The sequence below is a fragment of the Cololabis saira genome, chromosome 8 (genome assembly GCF_033807715.1).
Source record: "Cololabis saira isolate AMF1-May2022 chromosome 8, fColSai1.1, whole genome shotgun sequence".
NCBI lineage: Eukaryota > Metazoa > Chordata > Actinopteri > Beloniformes > Belonidae > Cololabis > Cololabis saira.
The window spans coordinates 12,037,319-12,055,808 of record NC_084594.1 but is presented as its reverse complement, the minus strand read 5'-3'; the positions used below and the strand labels follow the sequence as shown (position 1 = coordinate 12,055,808).

At 39.0% G+C, this 18,490-nt stretch overlaps 2 protein-coding genes across 2 annotated transcripts in view; both read right to left on the bottom strand.

Moving 5' to 3' along the window:
• tox2 (TOX high mobility group box family member 2) overlaps positions 1-18,490 on the bottom strand; it is a 570,456-nt gene that overhangs the window by 220,688 nt on the left and 331,278 nt on the right. The window lies entirely within an intron of this gene.
• rbck1 (RanBP-type and C3HC4-type zinc finger containing 1) lies at positions 1,492-16,739 on the bottom strand. Its single transcript, XM_061726767.1, has 13 exons — positions 16,551-16,739; positions 16,414-16,461; positions 15,178-15,322; positions 14,945-15,041; positions 12,931-13,129; positions 9,925-10,085; positions 7,820-7,993; positions 7,461-7,621; positions 4,937-5,033; positions 4,634-4,813; positions 4,440-4,538; positions 2,807-2,950; positions 1,492-2,699 (listed from the first exon to the last, which is right to left on the bottom strand). The coding sequence occupies exons 2-13, from the start codon at positions 16,451-16,453 to the stop codon at positions 2,619-2,621; spliced, it is 1,578 nt and encodes a 525-aa protein (XP_061582751.1). The 5' UTR covers positions 16,454-16,461; positions 16,551-16,739; the 3' UTR covers positions 1,492-2,618.

Genomic DNA, 18,490 nt, shown 5'->3' with positions numbered 1-18,490 from the left:
TTGGTCACTGTAATTGTTTGGAGAATATTCAGAATAGAACTACTGTTGTTTTGTTCTTGCCTTTTATGCTTAACCATAGCTTCAGGATTAAACCCTCTAAAGACAAATCAAAATGAACATGACCTGCCACCCGGGTGCCGTTTGGTTCCTGAGGGAAGAGGTGTTTGTAATTATTCACACGTCATATGCACCTGCACACAGTGGTATTCATTTCTTTTGCACTAAATGATTTATCTGCCTTTTTAATGTTTATTTTGTTACAATGAAAGCGTTATACTAATGTTAAGTTGTACAATATAATACAATAAAACTAGAGTAAAGGTGTGTACTGTATTTGTTTGTACATTTCAACCTCTGCAACAGTTTTATTCAGTTAATCTGCTTCCTTAAAACTCTACATCAGCCAACCGAGGCTGACTCTTACGTAGAGCCCAGGATGCTCTGTTGATGCCACCCATCTCTTTGAGTTATGCAGCAGCTTTTGATTGTTTCATTATGAGGTTGAGACCAGTACTCGAGATGAGGGGGGATGGCATCCCCCCTGAAATAAAAACGGTCAAAATCATCCCCTCTGTAAAACTGCCATCCCCCCTTTCCATCCCTTATGTCATTTCATCAATGAATGTGGTTTTACTGCTATTTCAACATTTAGAGTCATCACCAGAAAAATAACACCCGAAAAATAACTTATTTGACAATTTTCACCTGTTTCAAGTAAATTTTCACTTGAAATAAGTAGGAAAATCTGCCAGTGGGACAAGATTTATCTTATTACAAGCAAAAAAATCTTGTTCCACTGGCAGATTTTGCTACTTATTTCAAGTGAAAATCTACTTGAAACAGGGGAAAATTGTTGTTTTTTCCAGTGATGAGTCTTGTTTTAAGTGTAATGAGATTTTTTTACTAAAATGAGACATTTTAACTAGAAATAAGACAAATATTCTTGTTAAGATTTTGGTTTTTTTTTTTTTTTTACTTATCCTGTGAAGGACAGAGTCATATTGATAAGTTCAGAAAACTGTTTGTTATTTTTGTGTTTTGATGTATTTGATGTAAGCCCAGTGGATATTTAAAGCTTACAGAAGGCTGCATTTAACTGCTGCTGTGTCATTCCTGCAGTATTTCTGCAGGTGTTTTGGTCAGTGCTATTATTTGTAATATATTATATTATTTGTAATCAGCACAAATTATCTGTCCCCATATGATAAAATCCACCATCCCCCCTGACAACTCGAGTACTGGTTGAGACACATCTGCAGGTAAGTTGGTGCACATCTCAAAGCTAAGTGCTATCATTAAAGACAATTAGACAGCAGAATTAATAGAATCTAATGTGTATTCAGGCTGCGAGGAGCACCACAGCTGACGGAGAACAGCACAGTTTGATCATGACTGATATTTTCAAAATTGCAAACTTTTTTTTTTCTTTTTAAATTAGATCAGCCATTTACACAACATCCGCGAGTGCTAAAATAATGAGAAAAACAATGCTTCATATAGAAATAAAGCCCATCAACCTTTATGGATACACATCTTATTGTTTTTGTAGTAATACATTCTTCAAGGGTGAACACTTAAGAGAAATACGAGCAGCTCGGCTTGCACCATTAAATTATGCATTTCATGTAAACATTAAAAGACAAATATTCCTTCCCCACAGTCTGGTAGATAAATTCTTTATAATTACAAAACAAAAATAAGCTGTAGTCACTATTCAGGCACAAATATACAACTTCTTGGTCAGGTTTGGAACACATAATTTTATGAATGAATTAAATTATTTCTGGTTGTTGTGAATTAGTTGTAGCCACACACATGACAGAAAATAAAAAGGTCCTTCCATAAGCAGTTGTCAGATGGAGAGGTGGCATTTTCATTTACTGTGTACACGTTTAAACCTGTAATGCCAGATGTATCATATTTGATGCATGAATTTCTGAGACCTTTATAGCATCCTCTTAATCAAAAAAGGGAAAAAAAAAGTTTCATACAAACCCCAAGAAATAAAAATAAAATAAAATAAACAGAAAATACGTAAATTCACTTAATGTATTCATGATAAGGAAGACAATTGTTTTAATACACAATTTGAACAGTTTTTGATTCCAATATATAACTTAACACTTCAAATAGGAATACATATTGGATTTTTTTGTGTTATTTCATATTCAAGGCTTTAAAAAGGTTAAGTCTGTTGTGTATTTCTTTCTGGAAGATTTACTTAATTTACTGTACAGATCAAAATACGAGTCAATGCACTTTGCTGGCTCAAGATGAAAGTCTGAATCCTATGATATGATGCATTTATAAATCACAGAAAAATCTGCAAATGTTACATTAGAGGGAAAAGGTTTTTCTTTTTCAAACAAGAATTTATGTTATGTTTACAGAGATAAGACAGATATAGCTGATTTTTTTTCCTGATATAAAAACCAAAAGGTTTACTTCTGCAGCATGACAGCTACTGAGTTTTTGCACTTTAACACGGGAAGACTAAAGGAAGACATAATGACGCAAGTATCACGTATGCTCCAAACCTCTCCAGGCAGCACAACCTTGAGCATCCAGACAGACGTATACGCAGCTGCTTACGTGTTTGTTAGTGTGCAGAGCGCACCTCAGTGACAGTTTTGGCAGTTAGGATGACACAACTGATTATTGACTCGACATCGACAGCCAGCAGATATATCGCCATTCCCCTGGGTTAGAAAAAAAAAAAAGAAAGTCAGATCCACAGTTCAAACACATAGTAGATCAGTTTCCTTAAACACAGAACAATATCAATCTCATCAAAAATTGTATTTACATTTGGGCCCCATCGAGCCTGTTTAGTGACCCAACAGATCTCCGTCTTGCACATCAAACAGCAGATCCAATCACAGCCATCTTTTTTCTGGACGATGATGTCACACCGTGGGCATTTCATGGCCTCTCCGTTCTGCAGCATGCCCTAAGGTGACATACACACAGAAATGTCAGGTATCAAGAAATGAAAGAATAAAAACTAACACAAATACTAAAACAATCATTTCAGCTGTTTGAAAGGATATGATTTCCAGTCCAGAGACTGGGATGTTAAATTTGACCAAAAGAAGCAATATCAGTTACATAATGCCAAACATACATATGACAATTGATCAACCTTGATCTAAAGCTAAAGCTGTCTAAACATTAGGTGAGACTAACAAAACCCTGAATCAAAGTAAAGAATAATAATACTCTGATATGCTGTTAATGCAACTGATTACAATCTACCTCACAAATGGACCAAATCCTTTTATTAGTGTTACAGAAAGAAAAGACACTCAAGTAGCCTTTGATATTATATGAATTATGATGTTAACCAGGTTTTAAATACAATTTATGTCATTTGCAAGACAAAATTCAAAACTATTGTTTCATCTCTAAACCCTGATGTTGACGCTACAATTTGATGATGATCTAAACCTCGACAACTGTTAAAGGATTTCATCGTTTAGTTATGTAAAGAGTTTGTAGCTTTAATGTTCCGATGGGTGTGCCATGTCTTATCATTTGCCATGCAATAAATAAAACACAGGGCCATTCCTCTGGACTTTACACCTTTCAGAGTTTTTGATGATGTTCGTGGAGAGGGTGCTGATACCTGATGGAGGAGAGATGTGGCATACCCAAACGCAGATAAGTGGAAGTTAATGTATGAAGAGATGGATGTTAAGTGTCAATGTGCCAGGGTGTTATCTGTGATAACTCTTAACAGTCAAAGTCTACTTGTTTTATCAACAGAGAACCCGTAAAGGTCCTAGGAGCAGGGCCACCGCAAGAGGTGTGTAAATTGGGGCCTCGCTCCCCAAGGGGCCTCGCGCTATGGGCCGTTTTTTTTTTTCGTTTTTTTTTCTTCGTTTTTTCCCTTATAAATATCAACAATATCAATATCAGTCACGTTCCATTACAGAACTAAATGTGTACTAGATGGGATGGCATATCAATAAATATATGTGCAATGATGCGCTTGTCTGTTGTTCAATACAACTGCGTCAGACCAAGCGCAGACACAAGGTGCTCTGATCCAGACGGGTGGAGTGTGGAACAAACGTCACACAATGTCGAGAGAACGAGACAGATTCAGGAAATTTCCATCAGGGGATGAAAAAAGAAAAAAACGAAAGAAAATTGAAGAGTTTAATGCCTCTCTGAAAGGCTTGTTTGATAAATTTGTTACAAAAATTACCGATCCGACCGGGTCTCAAGCAGGCGTGGGGCCCCGCGTTGAGGCAAGCCGAGATGAGGATGAGGCGGGGGAAGGTATCCAGTATTTTGCTAATTGGAGAGTTAAAATTGCGCATATAAACACCCGATCTGACCCGAAAAACCCAAAAATTTTGCGCGAGGGCCCCCCCCCGGCCATTTCGCACAGGGCCTCGCAAATCTCCCAGACGGGCCTGCCTAGGAGGACCTACCTCGAGCATCTGCTTAGTTTGCTGAGCGGCTTGGTCGTTTTCGGCTCGGATGCGCAGGTCATCCTGGTAGTCCTTACAGTTCATGCCGTTATGGATCGCCTGAAAAGATTAGCAGAATCCCTCATTTATAATTCTTCTACTTAAAAAAGAAAAAAAAAAACAATATCTTCATGTAACGTAAATGACAAAGCTACCCGGCAAAGAATGCAGTTGGTTTCATTGCAGAGGTCACAGCGGAACTCGTTGACTTCGTCCTCGTAGATGCACCAGCCTCGGCAGTTGGGCGTCTGGCAGTGGAAGCTGTGCTCTGAGCGGCTCTCTGCGATGCTCAGACGCAACTCCAAAAAGCGCTGGTGCTCCTCTTCTGTCAGCAGCTGCACCCAGAATCACACCAGAGACACAGAGGAGGAGTAAAATAGGAGACTTGTTATAACTACATTGAGACTTTTTGACCATCCATTCTTTTGAATTTTTTGGTTCTTTGAGTTTCCTCTCACCTCTTTGATTTCTCGGTCCAGTATCTTGCTTTCACAAGCTTCCGGGCAAGACACCTCAGCATCGTGATTGTTTATTATCGTCTCTTTTAAACACTCCCTTTTTATGGACACACAGACAAATGAAACGTACAAATATGTAAGTGCATTAAATATTAAATCGGTGCACATTTTGTGATACTGGAGCTTTTTTGATGATCTTTTTTTTTTATTCAAACCCAGGAACTGAGGTGCCAGAAATCAGAGCATTCAACACATGGGGGGAAAATAAGAAAAAAAAAAAATAGTATCCCTGTTTTACCTTTCAATTCTTGGACCACTGCACGTCTATTATTCGGGCAAACTTGCTGGTGTATAAACATTTGCGAAGAGTGTCAATGTTGTCAGACACTTTTGAAGTGTGAATAATTGTTATTACTGTAGAACGATTGACTCCAAAGTGTTTGGAGATTACCTTATAACCTCCCTGGTATATAGGCAACAAGAGCTGCTTCTTTTCTTCAGATATCAATGCTTATGTCTTTCCTCTTTGGCATCGTGTTAACACACACCTGAATGCTACAGACCAGCAAACTGTGAAAATGTATTCTACAATAGAACTCAGTTTGGCTTGGTTTCTGTTAAATATATAATGGTATGGAGTAATATGTTTGTCTTATCGTTCATCTGAGATTGTTTTTAGCTCATAATAAAAACTGGCAAGGATCAGATTTGTCCTGATATCTGAAATCTTTGAGTTTGCTTTCCCACACAACAGTGGGGTTGACAGTAGGTGGTCCCGGTCTCAATTAGGACCAGAGCCGGATTAAATAAATGGACTACACTAGGCAGACTGTGATTTTTGGGCCCCACTCCATCGATGTTATTTATGAATTGAAATCTTAAACTTACCAAAGTTACTAATAAAAGTTAATTCACATTTTACATAGCATAGTCATAGTCAAGTTGGTTCTTTGTATTACAAAATAAGTCATGTGTTGTATATTACACAGTCTATCAGACTATTTTTTGATTTTTATTATTTATACGTTATTACACCGCTCTATTAAATGCTATTACATTATCCTTATCTTATCAATTGCGAGTATCATTGTTAAGGTATTAGTACCAGTAAATCACCAATAGGTGTCAGCATTGCTTTGTAAACAGAGTAAAATAAGATGAATGTTTTAAGCTATTGCATTTTGCAGAAAATCTTAATTAAACGTGTTGATTAAATTGAATAGTTAAATAAGAAGTCAAATCTACAAAGACCAATAAAATTTCTAGTAAGACAAAGTGTGCTGTAGTATGTATGTCTGTATGTGTATGCGTTTGCAGAGCCGTCTGGGAGATTTGCGAGGCCCTGTATGAAATGGCCGGGGGGGGGCAAAATTTTTGGGTTTTTCGGGTCAGATCGGGTGTCTATATGCGCAATTTTAACTCTCCAATTAGCAAAAATACTGGATACCTTCCCCTGCCTCATCATCATCTGGGCTTGCCTCGACGCGGGGCCCCACGGCTGCTTGAGACCCGGTCGGATCGGTGATTTTTGTAACAAATTTATCAAACGAGCCTTTCAGAGAGGCATTAAACTCTTCCATTTTCTTTAGTTGGAAGATGATGGAAATGATGGAAATTTCCTGAATCTGTCTCGTTCTCTCGACATTGTGTGACAGTTTGTTCCAACTCCACCCGTCTGGATCAGAGCAGCTTGTGTCTGCGCTTGGTCTGATCAGTTGTATTGAACAACAGACATGCGCATCATTGCACATATATTTATTGATATGCACAGACTAGTACACATTTAGGTCTGTAATGGAACGTGACTGTTGATATTTATAAGGAAAAAATGAAAAAAATGAAAAAAAAAAAAATGGCCCATAGCGCGAGGCCCCTTGGGGCGCCTTGCGGTCGCACGGTTCACACACCCCTTGCGGCGGCCCTGTGCTTATGTATGCGTATATATGTATGTATACTAAATAAAGTAATAATGCACATATATATATGCCTTAGGTTTTTACCGGCATAGTATCAACCATTAATTTGTGTGCAGACAAAATTTTTTTTTTTTTTTTTTGTCCCTCTGTCTGGGCCCCTCCCCTGTCAATCGGGCCTTAGGCACATGCCTAGTTTGCCTTTGCGTTAATCCGGCTCTGATTAGGACGTTAACGTGAGGTTCTGGTCTTAAGAGGCTTCAGAGTAAAGGATGCAAGTGAGTCTGTATCATAAATCCTAAATCACTGGATTGCAAGAAAATCAGCTACAAATGTTATACAATTCAAGCACCTCAGCCCAAGAATAGACAATAATATCATTTTAGGATCTGCTCTAACTGTTAGTTTTACAAATCACATTATTCGAAAATTCTTTTAAAAAAAATTTCTGAAAAAAGGGCCACTACTTCTTTCCGAGGCTTACAATATAGTTACATTTTTCTCAATAAAAGAAAAGGATGTAGTTTTCCTTGTGCTGGTGTGCAGACAGTTTTCTGTGTAGTAATTTTTAACATCCGATGACACAGCTACAGAGAGGTTCCTTGTCAAACCTGCAGAAGGTGTGCAGACATTCCCTGAGCACGATTCCCTCTCCGGACGGGATGGGGCTGAAGCAAATGGGACAATCTGCTTCTGTGACGTTACCGATGAGGTTCTGGTCATCCGTTGCCAAGAGGCTCAGATAGTTTTGCTCACGTTCCTCCTCCCGAGCCTTCATCAAAGAGTGAGAGACAAGAGCACACCTCAACACTGAGATTCATGAGTGAAACCTAATCACAATCAAGTAATAATCTTCATGAAATGTAAAGGTGAAATATTAAAAATGTTGTTTTTTTATCTCTAATAAACTCTTAATACTATTTTAAACTATTTCCCTACTACCTGCTGCGTGATTCGTAAGGATCAGTACCTGTTGATATTGCAACGTCGCCAGCTGCTCCTGTTGAATCCGTTGAACTTCGTCCTGGTCTGGGCGGTAAAGGTCCGGCACTTTGTATTCTTCGGGCCGTTCCCCCCCACACATCTCACAGCCGGGGCGTGTTGGCTTGTTTATGTAAGTGCACATCTGGCAGGTCCAGCCCAACTGTACCCACAAACACAAACATGCACATACATGGTGGACTGCGTGGCATTAACATCTCTTGAGTGATTCCATCACAGCTGGACTCAAAGATACTTGGAGATATGATTGCTCTTATCTCAAAAGAGTGGTAAAGGAATATAAATACATTTGGCAAATCCCCACACTGTTTTGTGTTCCTACAGCTAAGGCAGAACATCAATTTTGCTCTGGAGAGCACTGTGCAGCGACTGTGCAGCGACTGTGCAGCGACTGTGCAGCGACTGTGCAGCGTCAGCGTTTAACCCGGGTTGGGTTTCAGGATTCACATTAAAGAAGCAGGTCTGAAAATCCACTTTGATATAAAGTGAAATACCTCCGGATGCCGACTTGCAACCGCATCACACAAGATACAGTGGGGCAAAAAAGTATTTAGTCAGACACCGGTTGTGCAGGTTCTCCCACTTAAAAAGATGAGAGAGGCCTGTAATTTTCATCACAGGTATATCTCAACTATGAGAGACAAAATGAAAAAAAATCCAGAAATCCAAATCATCACATTGTTTGATTTTTAAAGAATGTATTTGCAAATTATAGTGAAAAATAAGTATAAAAAAGTTAATCTCAATACTTTGTTATATACCCTTTGTTGGCAATGACAGAGGTCAAATGTTTTTTCACACACTCTTGCTGGTATTTTGGCCCGTTCCTCCATGCAGATCTCCTTTAGAGCAGTGATGTTTTGGGGCTGTCGCTGGGCAACATGGACTTTCAACTCCCTCCAAAGATTTTCTATGGGGTTGAGATCTGGAGACTGGCTAGGCCGCTCCAAGACCTTGAAATGTTTCTTATGAAGCTACTCCTTCGTTGCCCGGTGGTGTGTTTGGGATCATTGTCATGCTGAGACCCAGCCACGTTTCATCTTCAATGTCCTGCTGATGGAAGGAGGTTTTCACTCAAAATCTCATGATACATGGCCTCAATCATTCTTTCCCTTACACGGATCAGTCGTCCTGGTCCCTTTGCAGAAAAACATGGTGTTCTTTGGATGCAACTCAGCTTTCTTTCTCCTCCAAACATGACACGTTGTGTTTCTACCAAAAATTTCTATTTTGGTTTCATCTGACCATATAACATTCTCCCAATCCTCTTCTGCATCATCCAAATGCTCTCTAGCAAACTTCAGACGGGCCTGGTCATGTACTGGCTTCAGCAGGGGAACGTCTGACCCTGCAGGATCTGAGTCCCTAGCAGCGTAGTGTGTTACTGATGGTTCCTTTGCTACTTTGGTCCCAGCTCTCTGCAGGTCATTCACTAGCTCCCCCGTGTGGTTCTGGGATCTTTACTCACCGTTATTGTGATCATTTTTACCCCACGGGGTGAGATCTTGGTGGAGCCCCAGATGGAGGGAGATTATCAGTGGTCTTGTATGTCTTCCATTTTCTAATAATTGCTCCCACAGTTGATTTCTTCACACCAAGCTGCTTACCTGCTGCAGATTCAGCCTTCCCAGCCTGGTGCAGGTTTACAATTTAGTTTCTCATGTCCTTTGACAGCTCTTTGGTCTTGGCCATAGCGGAGTTTGGAGTGTGACTGTTTGAGGTTGTGGACAGGTGTCATTTATACTGATAACCAGTTAAAACAGCTGCATTAATACAGGTAACGAGTGGAGGACAGAGGAGCCTCTTAAAGAAGAAGTTACAGGTCTGTGAAAGCCAGAAATCTTGCTTGTTTGTAGGTGACCAAATAGTTATTTTACCCAGGAATTTACCAATTAATTCAGTAAAAATCCTACAATATGATTTCCTGGATTATTTCCCCCCATTCTGTCTCTCATAGTTGAAGTTACCTATGATGAAAATGACAGGCCTCTCTGAGCTTTTTAAGTGGGAGAACTTGCACAAGTGGTGGCTGACTAAATACTTTTCTGATTTGATTTGTGGTTGTATGCTGACCTGAGGTTTAGGAAGCACAGGAGGTTTAGGGACAGTCTTGATTTTTGGAGGAAGAACAGGAGGAAGAGCGCGTTGAGCCTCTGGAGGAGGTGTTTTCTTGCCCTCAGCTCCACCCAGACCTCTGGGACAGAGCTGAACTGACTGCATCGACTCCACGATACCTGAAAACAGATTAAACTTCGAACAACGGACCTCTTGTTTCTAGTGGCAGTTAAATCAGATGACGAGAAGTTAAGAACTCTTTATACACCTTACCAAAGATACTCTATACAGAAGATAGCGCATTACCATTACTGCCAATGGTATAAAATGGTATACACTTCCTGTCTCCTAAGTGGGCGTGGTCGCCCCTCTCCCCACATCGTTTTGGAACATAAAACACTAGATACAGTACAACTTTCTTCCAAAAAGACTTAAATAATAAAAATAACAGTATTATTAAGCGAAGAAGCAAGTTTTATTTTAGTTCTAAACTTCATTTTATCCAATGGGAAAACGATGATCTCGCGAGAGTGTTGCTCAGACAGAGACAGGTCTCAAACAAAGTTCATTTTCTCCTAATCTGTCGGTCTGAAAATTGCCATTTTGGTGTCAGAATGTTCAGAAGGTTTGTGGCTTTTGAAAAATGGGTCCCGTATTTACTTAGGTTACTATGGGGCGAAGGAATTGGTAATAATCTGTGCTCACGTTCACTTTTCCCATAGGACTCAATAGACTCAGGACCTACTTTCTGTCTCCTAAAGGGGCGGGGCAGTCACGTGACACAGATACAGGAAACCGAACCGTAGTGGGCTTTCTCGTTTATTGAACGTCTCTGACCTTACTAATCAAATCCATCTTTATTTGTATAGCGCTTTTCATACAAATAAAAAATGCAACGCAAAGCGCTTTACATAAAACATAAAACTTAATAATGCATCAACAGTCTCTGTGGCCCTGAGGTTCTCCGGCAGGTTATGGTTCTAACTTTGGGAATGATCAAAAGGCCGGTGCCGGAGGACCTCAGGGTCCGCGAGGGTTTATAGGGTGAAAAGCAGATCAGACAGATAAGAAGGCCCCAGACCGTTAAGAGATTTAAAAACTAATAAGAGAACCTTAAAATCGATCCTGAAGCACACGGCGAGCCAATGCAGCGATTTTAGATCTGGTGTAATGTGAGCCCGCCTTCTGGTCTTCATCAGCACACGTGCAGCTGAGTTTTGTAGAGACTAGAAATGCTCTTTTTAGGAAGACCAGAAAGCAGGGCATTACAATAATCAATACGACTGGAAATAAAAGCATGCATCAGCACCTCCGCGTTTGCCCGAGAGAGAAATGGGCGGACTCTGGCGATGTTCTTAAGGTGATAAAAAACTATTTTTGTTGTGTTTTTGATGTGAGGAATAAAATTCAGCTCAGAGTCAAAAATAACATCCAGGGGCCGGATTCACAAAACATTCTTAAGAAAAAAAATCTTCTTAAGTGTCATTTTTTTCTTAAGTTCAGTCTTAAGAAGAAAAAAGAGAAGAAGTCATATTCTCCAAAAAAGTTCTTAAATATTTTCTCAACTTTCGTCTTAAGTTTCTTCTTAAGAAAAAACTTAAGAATAAATGGTATTCTTGAAATAAAAGTTCTCAAATTTGTTCTTGACTTTTTTCTTAAAGGAGCTGTATGTAAGAGCAATAATAAAACGAATCATAAAATGACCCCGATATGTCAACAGACATTTAAAAATCATGTTCATTTCAAATACTTATGTCACTGACAACAGCACTCAAGACAGGATATTCCAGTTTAAAAAGAGGAGTTGCAGCCCTCAACTGATGTTTATGTTGTCATTTTTTGTTTTGGCCTGAAGCTCCACCCTCCACCTATCTCCCAATCACCAAGTCAGTATTGTTTCTGAAGCTCCACCCTCCACCTATCTCCCAATCACCAAGTCAGTATTGTTTCGGCATCTGGGTTGCCAGCTCGGCTCTAATTATCGCAGCCATGGCAGCCTACGTTCCTGCTGCATTCTGCAGCCTACCTGGCAACCTCTGGTCGGGGGGAGGAGGGGGAGGGTACACGCCGCTCAACAATATTTTGAAAGTATGACTGCAGTACCAGTTTTGGCCATTTCTTACAGACGGCTCCTTCAACTTTAAGACAACCTTTACCTGTCTTAAAATTTCTTCTGTGAAAAGGTAAGCCTCTAACATCACCTTTTTCAACAAATTTTAGACAAGTTTAGACTAGTAGGTCATAGTTTGAGGATATACTTTGTAATTAATTACACAAAGAGCCTGTTAACTGTTTGTTAGCATGTTAGTTAGCGTGGTAGTTAATTATTATTAAATTTCCCCAATAGTATTTTTTTTCGCACATTAATCTCATCCACCATAACCTTGAAAAGTTCCTGCATCTCTATTTCTCCTCTCCATGTTTAGTGAGTGACTGACGGTTAAGACGCAAACTACCTGTATATATGTTTTTTGTTGGCGCGTGCAATGCAATGACATATTTTAAGAAGTTCTTAAGTAGGAAAAATAAGAAATTTGTAAGAAATGACAGTTCTTAAGACGGTTCTCAAGAAAAAATATTGAGGAATTGCACTTAAGAACTTTCTTATGAACTTCTTAATTTTAGATCTTAAGACATTTCTTAAGATCGTTCTTAAGAACATATTGGTGAATCCGGCCCCAGGTTCTTAACACAATGTGATGGTTTAAAATCTTGTAGTTTTGGTAAAAGTTTCTCTCTCTTGGCTTCAGGACCAATAATTAAAACTTCTATTTTGTCCTGCTTGAGCTGTAGAAAGTTACTAACCAATCTGTGACTACATCAAATGGAAAACATGTTCAAATAAAAAGAAAAATGTTCAATGTGTGTACACGTGTGCAACTGCTATAGATTTACAGATAGTATAATTTTGTAAAGGATTGCACACAATTGTCAAAGTATGACAAAGTATTGCTTCGTTGGGATTGTTGACAAGCAACAAGAGCATCCTGTCCTGCAATCTGGATTTGAGTGTATGTCACTGACTGTCCAGACGCTGCTGCTCTTGATCCAGCTTGTGTTGCTGCCGCGTGAGATGAGCCGCTTGGGCGGAGAGGATGAACAGGAAAGCCTGGTCCCCGTCCTTACGGATGCCGTGGCTGTGTAACGTGTCCCGGTCTTGGGCGAGCCGCTTGCCGATCACCCAGCGCTGCAGTGACGGGTGGAACCCGAAGCTGTGGCTGATCTGTAAATGGGACATTGATCAATTCCTCTTGATTTCTATGCAATTTGTTTAAATGCAAGAACACCAACTCACAGCCAAAGTCATCACAGGGCACTTTACACATAGAGTATGAGTTAAATTAAGTCCAATTAGGCGTCGGATTTGATGAAATCACAATGTAATTTGCTCCAATTTAATGCAATTGTAATAATCCAACTCAATTTCATTATGATATTGAATCAAATTCAATTTGAACTAAGAGCCTCATTTAAATCATAATCCAGTTCAGTCCAATTTATTTCCATTTAAAATTCATCATATATATCCAATGAAAATCTACAATAATCACATTATCATTCAATTATATAAATTAGGCCTATGTTGAAAAAAATCGATTTCCCAATTCTAAATCGATTCTCATATTAATTCCTAAAAATCGATTCATATGTCTAAAGATCGATTTTTTTTATTTTATTTATTTATGTATTATTTTTTTTTTTTCATCATTACATTACAACTTTTGGTTATTTTTTTGTTTATCCCCAAAAAGGGAATGTTTTGTTGGACACGAGAATAACTGGTGCCATGTTTTTGCCTTTAAATATGTTTAAAGGTATGAAAACATTAAAGTGTTAGGTTATAATTGCATAAATTGTCTATATTTCATTACTTTATATATTGTCTTGGGGTTACATTTGCAAAAAACGATAAAAACCAAATGCTCAAAAATTAAAAACCAAAATAGACCGAAAATGGAACAAATAAAAACGGAATGTGGGAAAAAATAAAACCGATTTCATCCGTCTGTTTGCTGTCCTGGATCTGTTTGGTAATTCTGACCCACGATCTTTCTGAAAGCAGTTCTATCAGCATTCTGGGAGCTGATTGGTCCTTATAGCATCATTAGCTGCCAATACTTGCTGTTTAATCTCAATATAATACTAGTAGTAATATTTTGCATAACTACAGTCATATAATTCATGCAACAGCTCAAAAAACAGTTTTAATAACACTAACCAAAATTTATATCAGATTCGAATCGGATCGAATCAAATCTTGATAATCGATTCTGAATCTTAAGAATCGGAATCGAATCGATCCCCAGCCCTAATATAAATTACAGTCTAATTCAATTCAAATGTAGTTCAATATTCAATACAGTCTGAGTCAATATAATAGTATTTATAAAATGCCAGCATTTGAAAAAAAAAAGTTGTTTCCCGTCCTGAATGTATAACGGGCTGTGGGCCGTGTTTAGGAGGAAGAACTGGGTTTGAACAGAGAAGCCAGTGTAACAACTCATCACAGAGGACACTATAATTTGATGCTCCTAGAAAACAGGCAACAGGAAAAGGTCAGAAATAATGGATCCCGCACAGCTTACTTCAGCTTGGGATAATTGGGCTCAGGACATCCTACAGTGTCCTGACCCTCCTCTCCATGCCGAGTTTGAACTTTTACCCTCTGGCAGGAGATTCAGATTGCCCAGGACCAAATCAAACAGACTGAAAAATGCTTTTATAACTCACGCCATCACCCAACTTAATTTAAAACTCAATAAATGAACAGCTGTGAACTCCACTCCGCACTCTCCACACTACATCCTCAGTCACACACACCCCCGCCCCCCCCCCCCCATGGTATTTGTGTGTACTTTGTGTGCTGTGTCCTATCTGTGTGAATGTGCTCTGTGTTATTGTGCCTTTTATGTTTTATGTTTCTTGGTTTTAACCCCCCCTGTAAAGCGAATTTCCCCTCTGGGGGACAATTAAATGAAGTTGAAGTTGAAGTTAAATAGCTTGGGGGACTGATATGTGTTTGTTGTCATATCAGTACCTTGTCTTTCAGCTCTGCAATCGTCATGCCGGAAGAAACAACGACAGTCACAGGAATGTAGTCGGCCGACTGCGCATCTTCCACGCCAACCTTCAACCTGCAGAACAGAAACCAACACGAAGGCAGTCACGTCTCACGCCACCTATCTTTCATCTATCATATTACAACGTCATCATCACAGAGGTTTGCCCTCAGGGCTTCAGTCCTCCATGCAGAGCTGAGCCGGGCCCCACCTGATGGAGTCCTCTGGGTAGGCGTCCCTGCTGATGCTAACTGACACGGGCACCTGCAGATGGGAGAGCTTCTTGCAGATTTCAACTGCTTCTTCACTGTTTCCGCTGCTGAGGGCTTCACTCAGAGAGAGGGCAAGGTCCTCCCCTGCAGAGAGAATTTGAATTTTTAAACAATCATTTATTCAGCTAAAAAAATATTTTACATTTACAATAATTTACAAAGAACACAAACTACAACACAAAATGAAAAACAAACATGTCATTTACAGCAACACATCCACAAATACAATTTCTGACTCCCTTAAAGAAAAAAGTACATTCTCATAATTCCAAACATTTTTAAAAGTATCCACGTCTTCCATTTTTACATAGTATCTGTATTCCATCAGAATTCGAGCTCTCACTAAACTCTTGAACAGCAAAAGAGCATCACATCTCCGTCCTTCATTCATCTTTTCCCTCCTACTTAGGTAAATTGCCAACTTTGCCTGCCCAAAAAAGAAATTCAGCAACCTCCCTTTCTTCTTCTTTCTTTCCTGTAGGAAAAACCAAAAATAAACATCTGTTCTGTAAAGTGCTCTCTAAAGTGCGCTCAAAACAGTGAAAGATAGTTTCTCTTACTGAGCAAAAAGGACAACCATCAGAATATGTAGGATTTATCACTGACACAAAGGCATTCACTGCTACAATTCCATTTAATACACGCCAATGCAAATCTCCAATATTCTTGGTCAATGGCGGTTTATAAAGTACACTCCATGCCGGTTTTATCTCAGATTTAACCTTCAAAAAAAACCTCCATGGTGTGTCTGCTCTATCTTTAAGTTTTTCTTTGTTTAAAGCCTTTACACACCCCCGATAAAACACTTTCCCATTCACAGAATCCAGTAACATCCATACATGACTGTTATCTCCTAGCAGAGGGCCCATTATTCCACAGTGAGAGAGAGAGAGAGAGAGAGAGAGAGAGAGCGAGAGAGAGAGAGAGAGAGTTCCCATATGTCACGTGACTTGTCAGAGTTTCCTCTAGTCTTGCTTGCCCCTCTTCATGTCTGCACCTTCTACAACAGGTCCCTTCTCAAACACATAAATTAAAGGACAGTTGACTGTCTCTACCTCTTTAACTTGGCATTTCCTAGAATAAAGGTTGTTTATGATTTCATGAGTCATTGTCATTGTCAGAAACCGCTGTCAAAGACACAAAACAACACAAAAAAACTAAGCTGAGCAGCTCACCTTCTGTCAGCTCGACTTTCTGCGTGACTTCAGCAGCCATGAGAACACCTGAAACGAACAGGTAACTGTTGTTATTGTGTGTAAACGTCGCAGCTGAGACCGAGTTGGGGGTGTTATTAAAATACAAAACCTCCGACCTTTTCTGTCTGCGTCGCCGCCGGCTCTTGTTTCTGCATGCAGACGCTTCCCGTCCGACAGAGGAGGGTTTTCTTTTTCTGAGTACAGATCCTCGACCAGGCCTCGACGGTTCTTTCCTTTGCTGTTGCGACGCGAGCTGCGGACTGACAGCAGGAAAGTGAAAGTGATTGTAACTCAGGAAGAGAAGTATTAAAAGGAGCGATGTGGGATTGTTCAGCTCCGCCTCCGTGTCTGCGTACTCTTTAAAACACGTTTCTAGGTTTGGATTTTCATTGTTTTTAAAATGGCAACAAAAAAAGAAAAAAAGAAAACAGCAGCAAAAAAACACTGTAAAGGAATCCGATTATGAAATTTACCAACGACCATTTTCCAAGAAAGTCAAAGCAGTGACTGTCAGAAACCAGCAGATGGCGCCGTTTGTCAAATAGTGACTCAAAGTTTCAGCTGGACGCTGTGTGTATGTTTGACAGAGGTGTCAAAAGTATTCACATTCATTACTCAGGTAGAAGTATACAGTAGATACTAGAGTTTAAAAATACTCCTGTAGAAGTTGAAGTATTAACTCAAGTTTTTTACTCAAGTAAAAGTATAAAAGTACTGGTTTCAAAACTACTTAAAGTATAAAAGTAAAAGTAATGTAAGGGGGGTAAAAGCCATTAAGGTCAAAAGCCATTGAAAATGAATGAATCTTAGTATAATGCAAATATATTAAAGAACCATATATGTGTACTATTGAGCATTAACGTGTGTTTCAGAGAGCAGGAGATATGATGACTAGTTGCCTATAAGTATTGTAATGGTGCAAAATGTCAAACTTCAGAGGCATGTTATCATTTATCCTAACCTTTATTGGAATGTACATCCAAGTTTAGTTGCAGGAATCTGAGGGCAACGGATGTAAGAACAAAACTGGACAAGAACCTCTGAAACAACCACAACCAAATTCACTCTATCCGGATGGAGCAATTTAACTGGATAGTTTTTTTTTAAAGGCCGAAATGAAATAGAGTAACGAGGCTGTTTTTAAAATGTAAGGAGTAAAAAGTACAGATAATTGTGTGAAAATGTAAGGAGTAAAAGTAAAAAGTCGTCTGAAAAATAATTACTCCAGTGAAGTATAGATCACCAAAATTTCTACTTAAGTAAGGTAACGAAGTATTTGTACTTCGTTACTTGACACCTCTGATGTTTGACGTCTGATGCACCACGCTAGAAAATATTATTAATAATAATATATATGATTATTATTATATTTGTGTTGCAGCATCAACTCTAGTACGAAACCATTTTAGCAATGGTAGAACAAACAACTGAATGGGGAGACTCAAGGGACCAAATGGACAGATGGACAGACAATGGGTAGACACAATGACAAAATTACAGGGTTTTGTGAAATATAAAACATTTAATTATTACTTTTGTTGTACATGTTAGTCAGACGCTCCTCTGTTTTAGAAATAAAAGAATAAAAGTCAAAAAATGTTACATTATTAATATGATTACAACAACATGATTGCATAATCCTGCACTCCCTTTCCTAGCCGGGGCTCTTCCCTTTGTGAATCAATTTAAACCTAGGCCTGTATGTAAATGCCACACACGTACCATCTATTAAAATGATTCTGATTAAAATCAGATAAAACAAGCTGTTACCAAACTGTTTGCTTGAATGTTTGGGGTTGTTATTTGTGTTTATTCCTTCACTGTGGTTTTGTGTCTGTGATTTATTTATTTATACGTGAAAATAATGTTCCGAGTGCGCAAACTGTTACCAACGTGACAATTTCCTATGTGTTTTACAGAAATGGCAAATAAAAGCAATCTGAATCTGAATTGTAAAAGAGAGTTGACAAAAAGGATTTGTTGAAAAATACCCAACAATGTCTTTGGCTTCTTTGTTAAATTAACTTTCCTGAATAACTCCTGGCTCCTTCATCTT

Bases quoted from the DNA above. Each gene is read 5' to 3' on its own strand.
- rbck1 (XM_061726767.1), bottom strand. From the start codon at position 16,453: ATGGCTGCTGAAGTCACGCAGAAAGTCGAGCTGACAGAAG. The intron at 4,539-4,633 runs GTAGCTTTGTCA...TAATCTTTTCAG, and splicing joins CCAACTGCATTCTTTGCCGG to GCGATCCATAACGGCATGAA. The intron at 2,700-2,806 runs GTAAATACAATT...TTTCTAACCCAG, and splicing joins AGGCTCGATGGGGCCCAAAT to GGGAATGGCGATATATCTGC.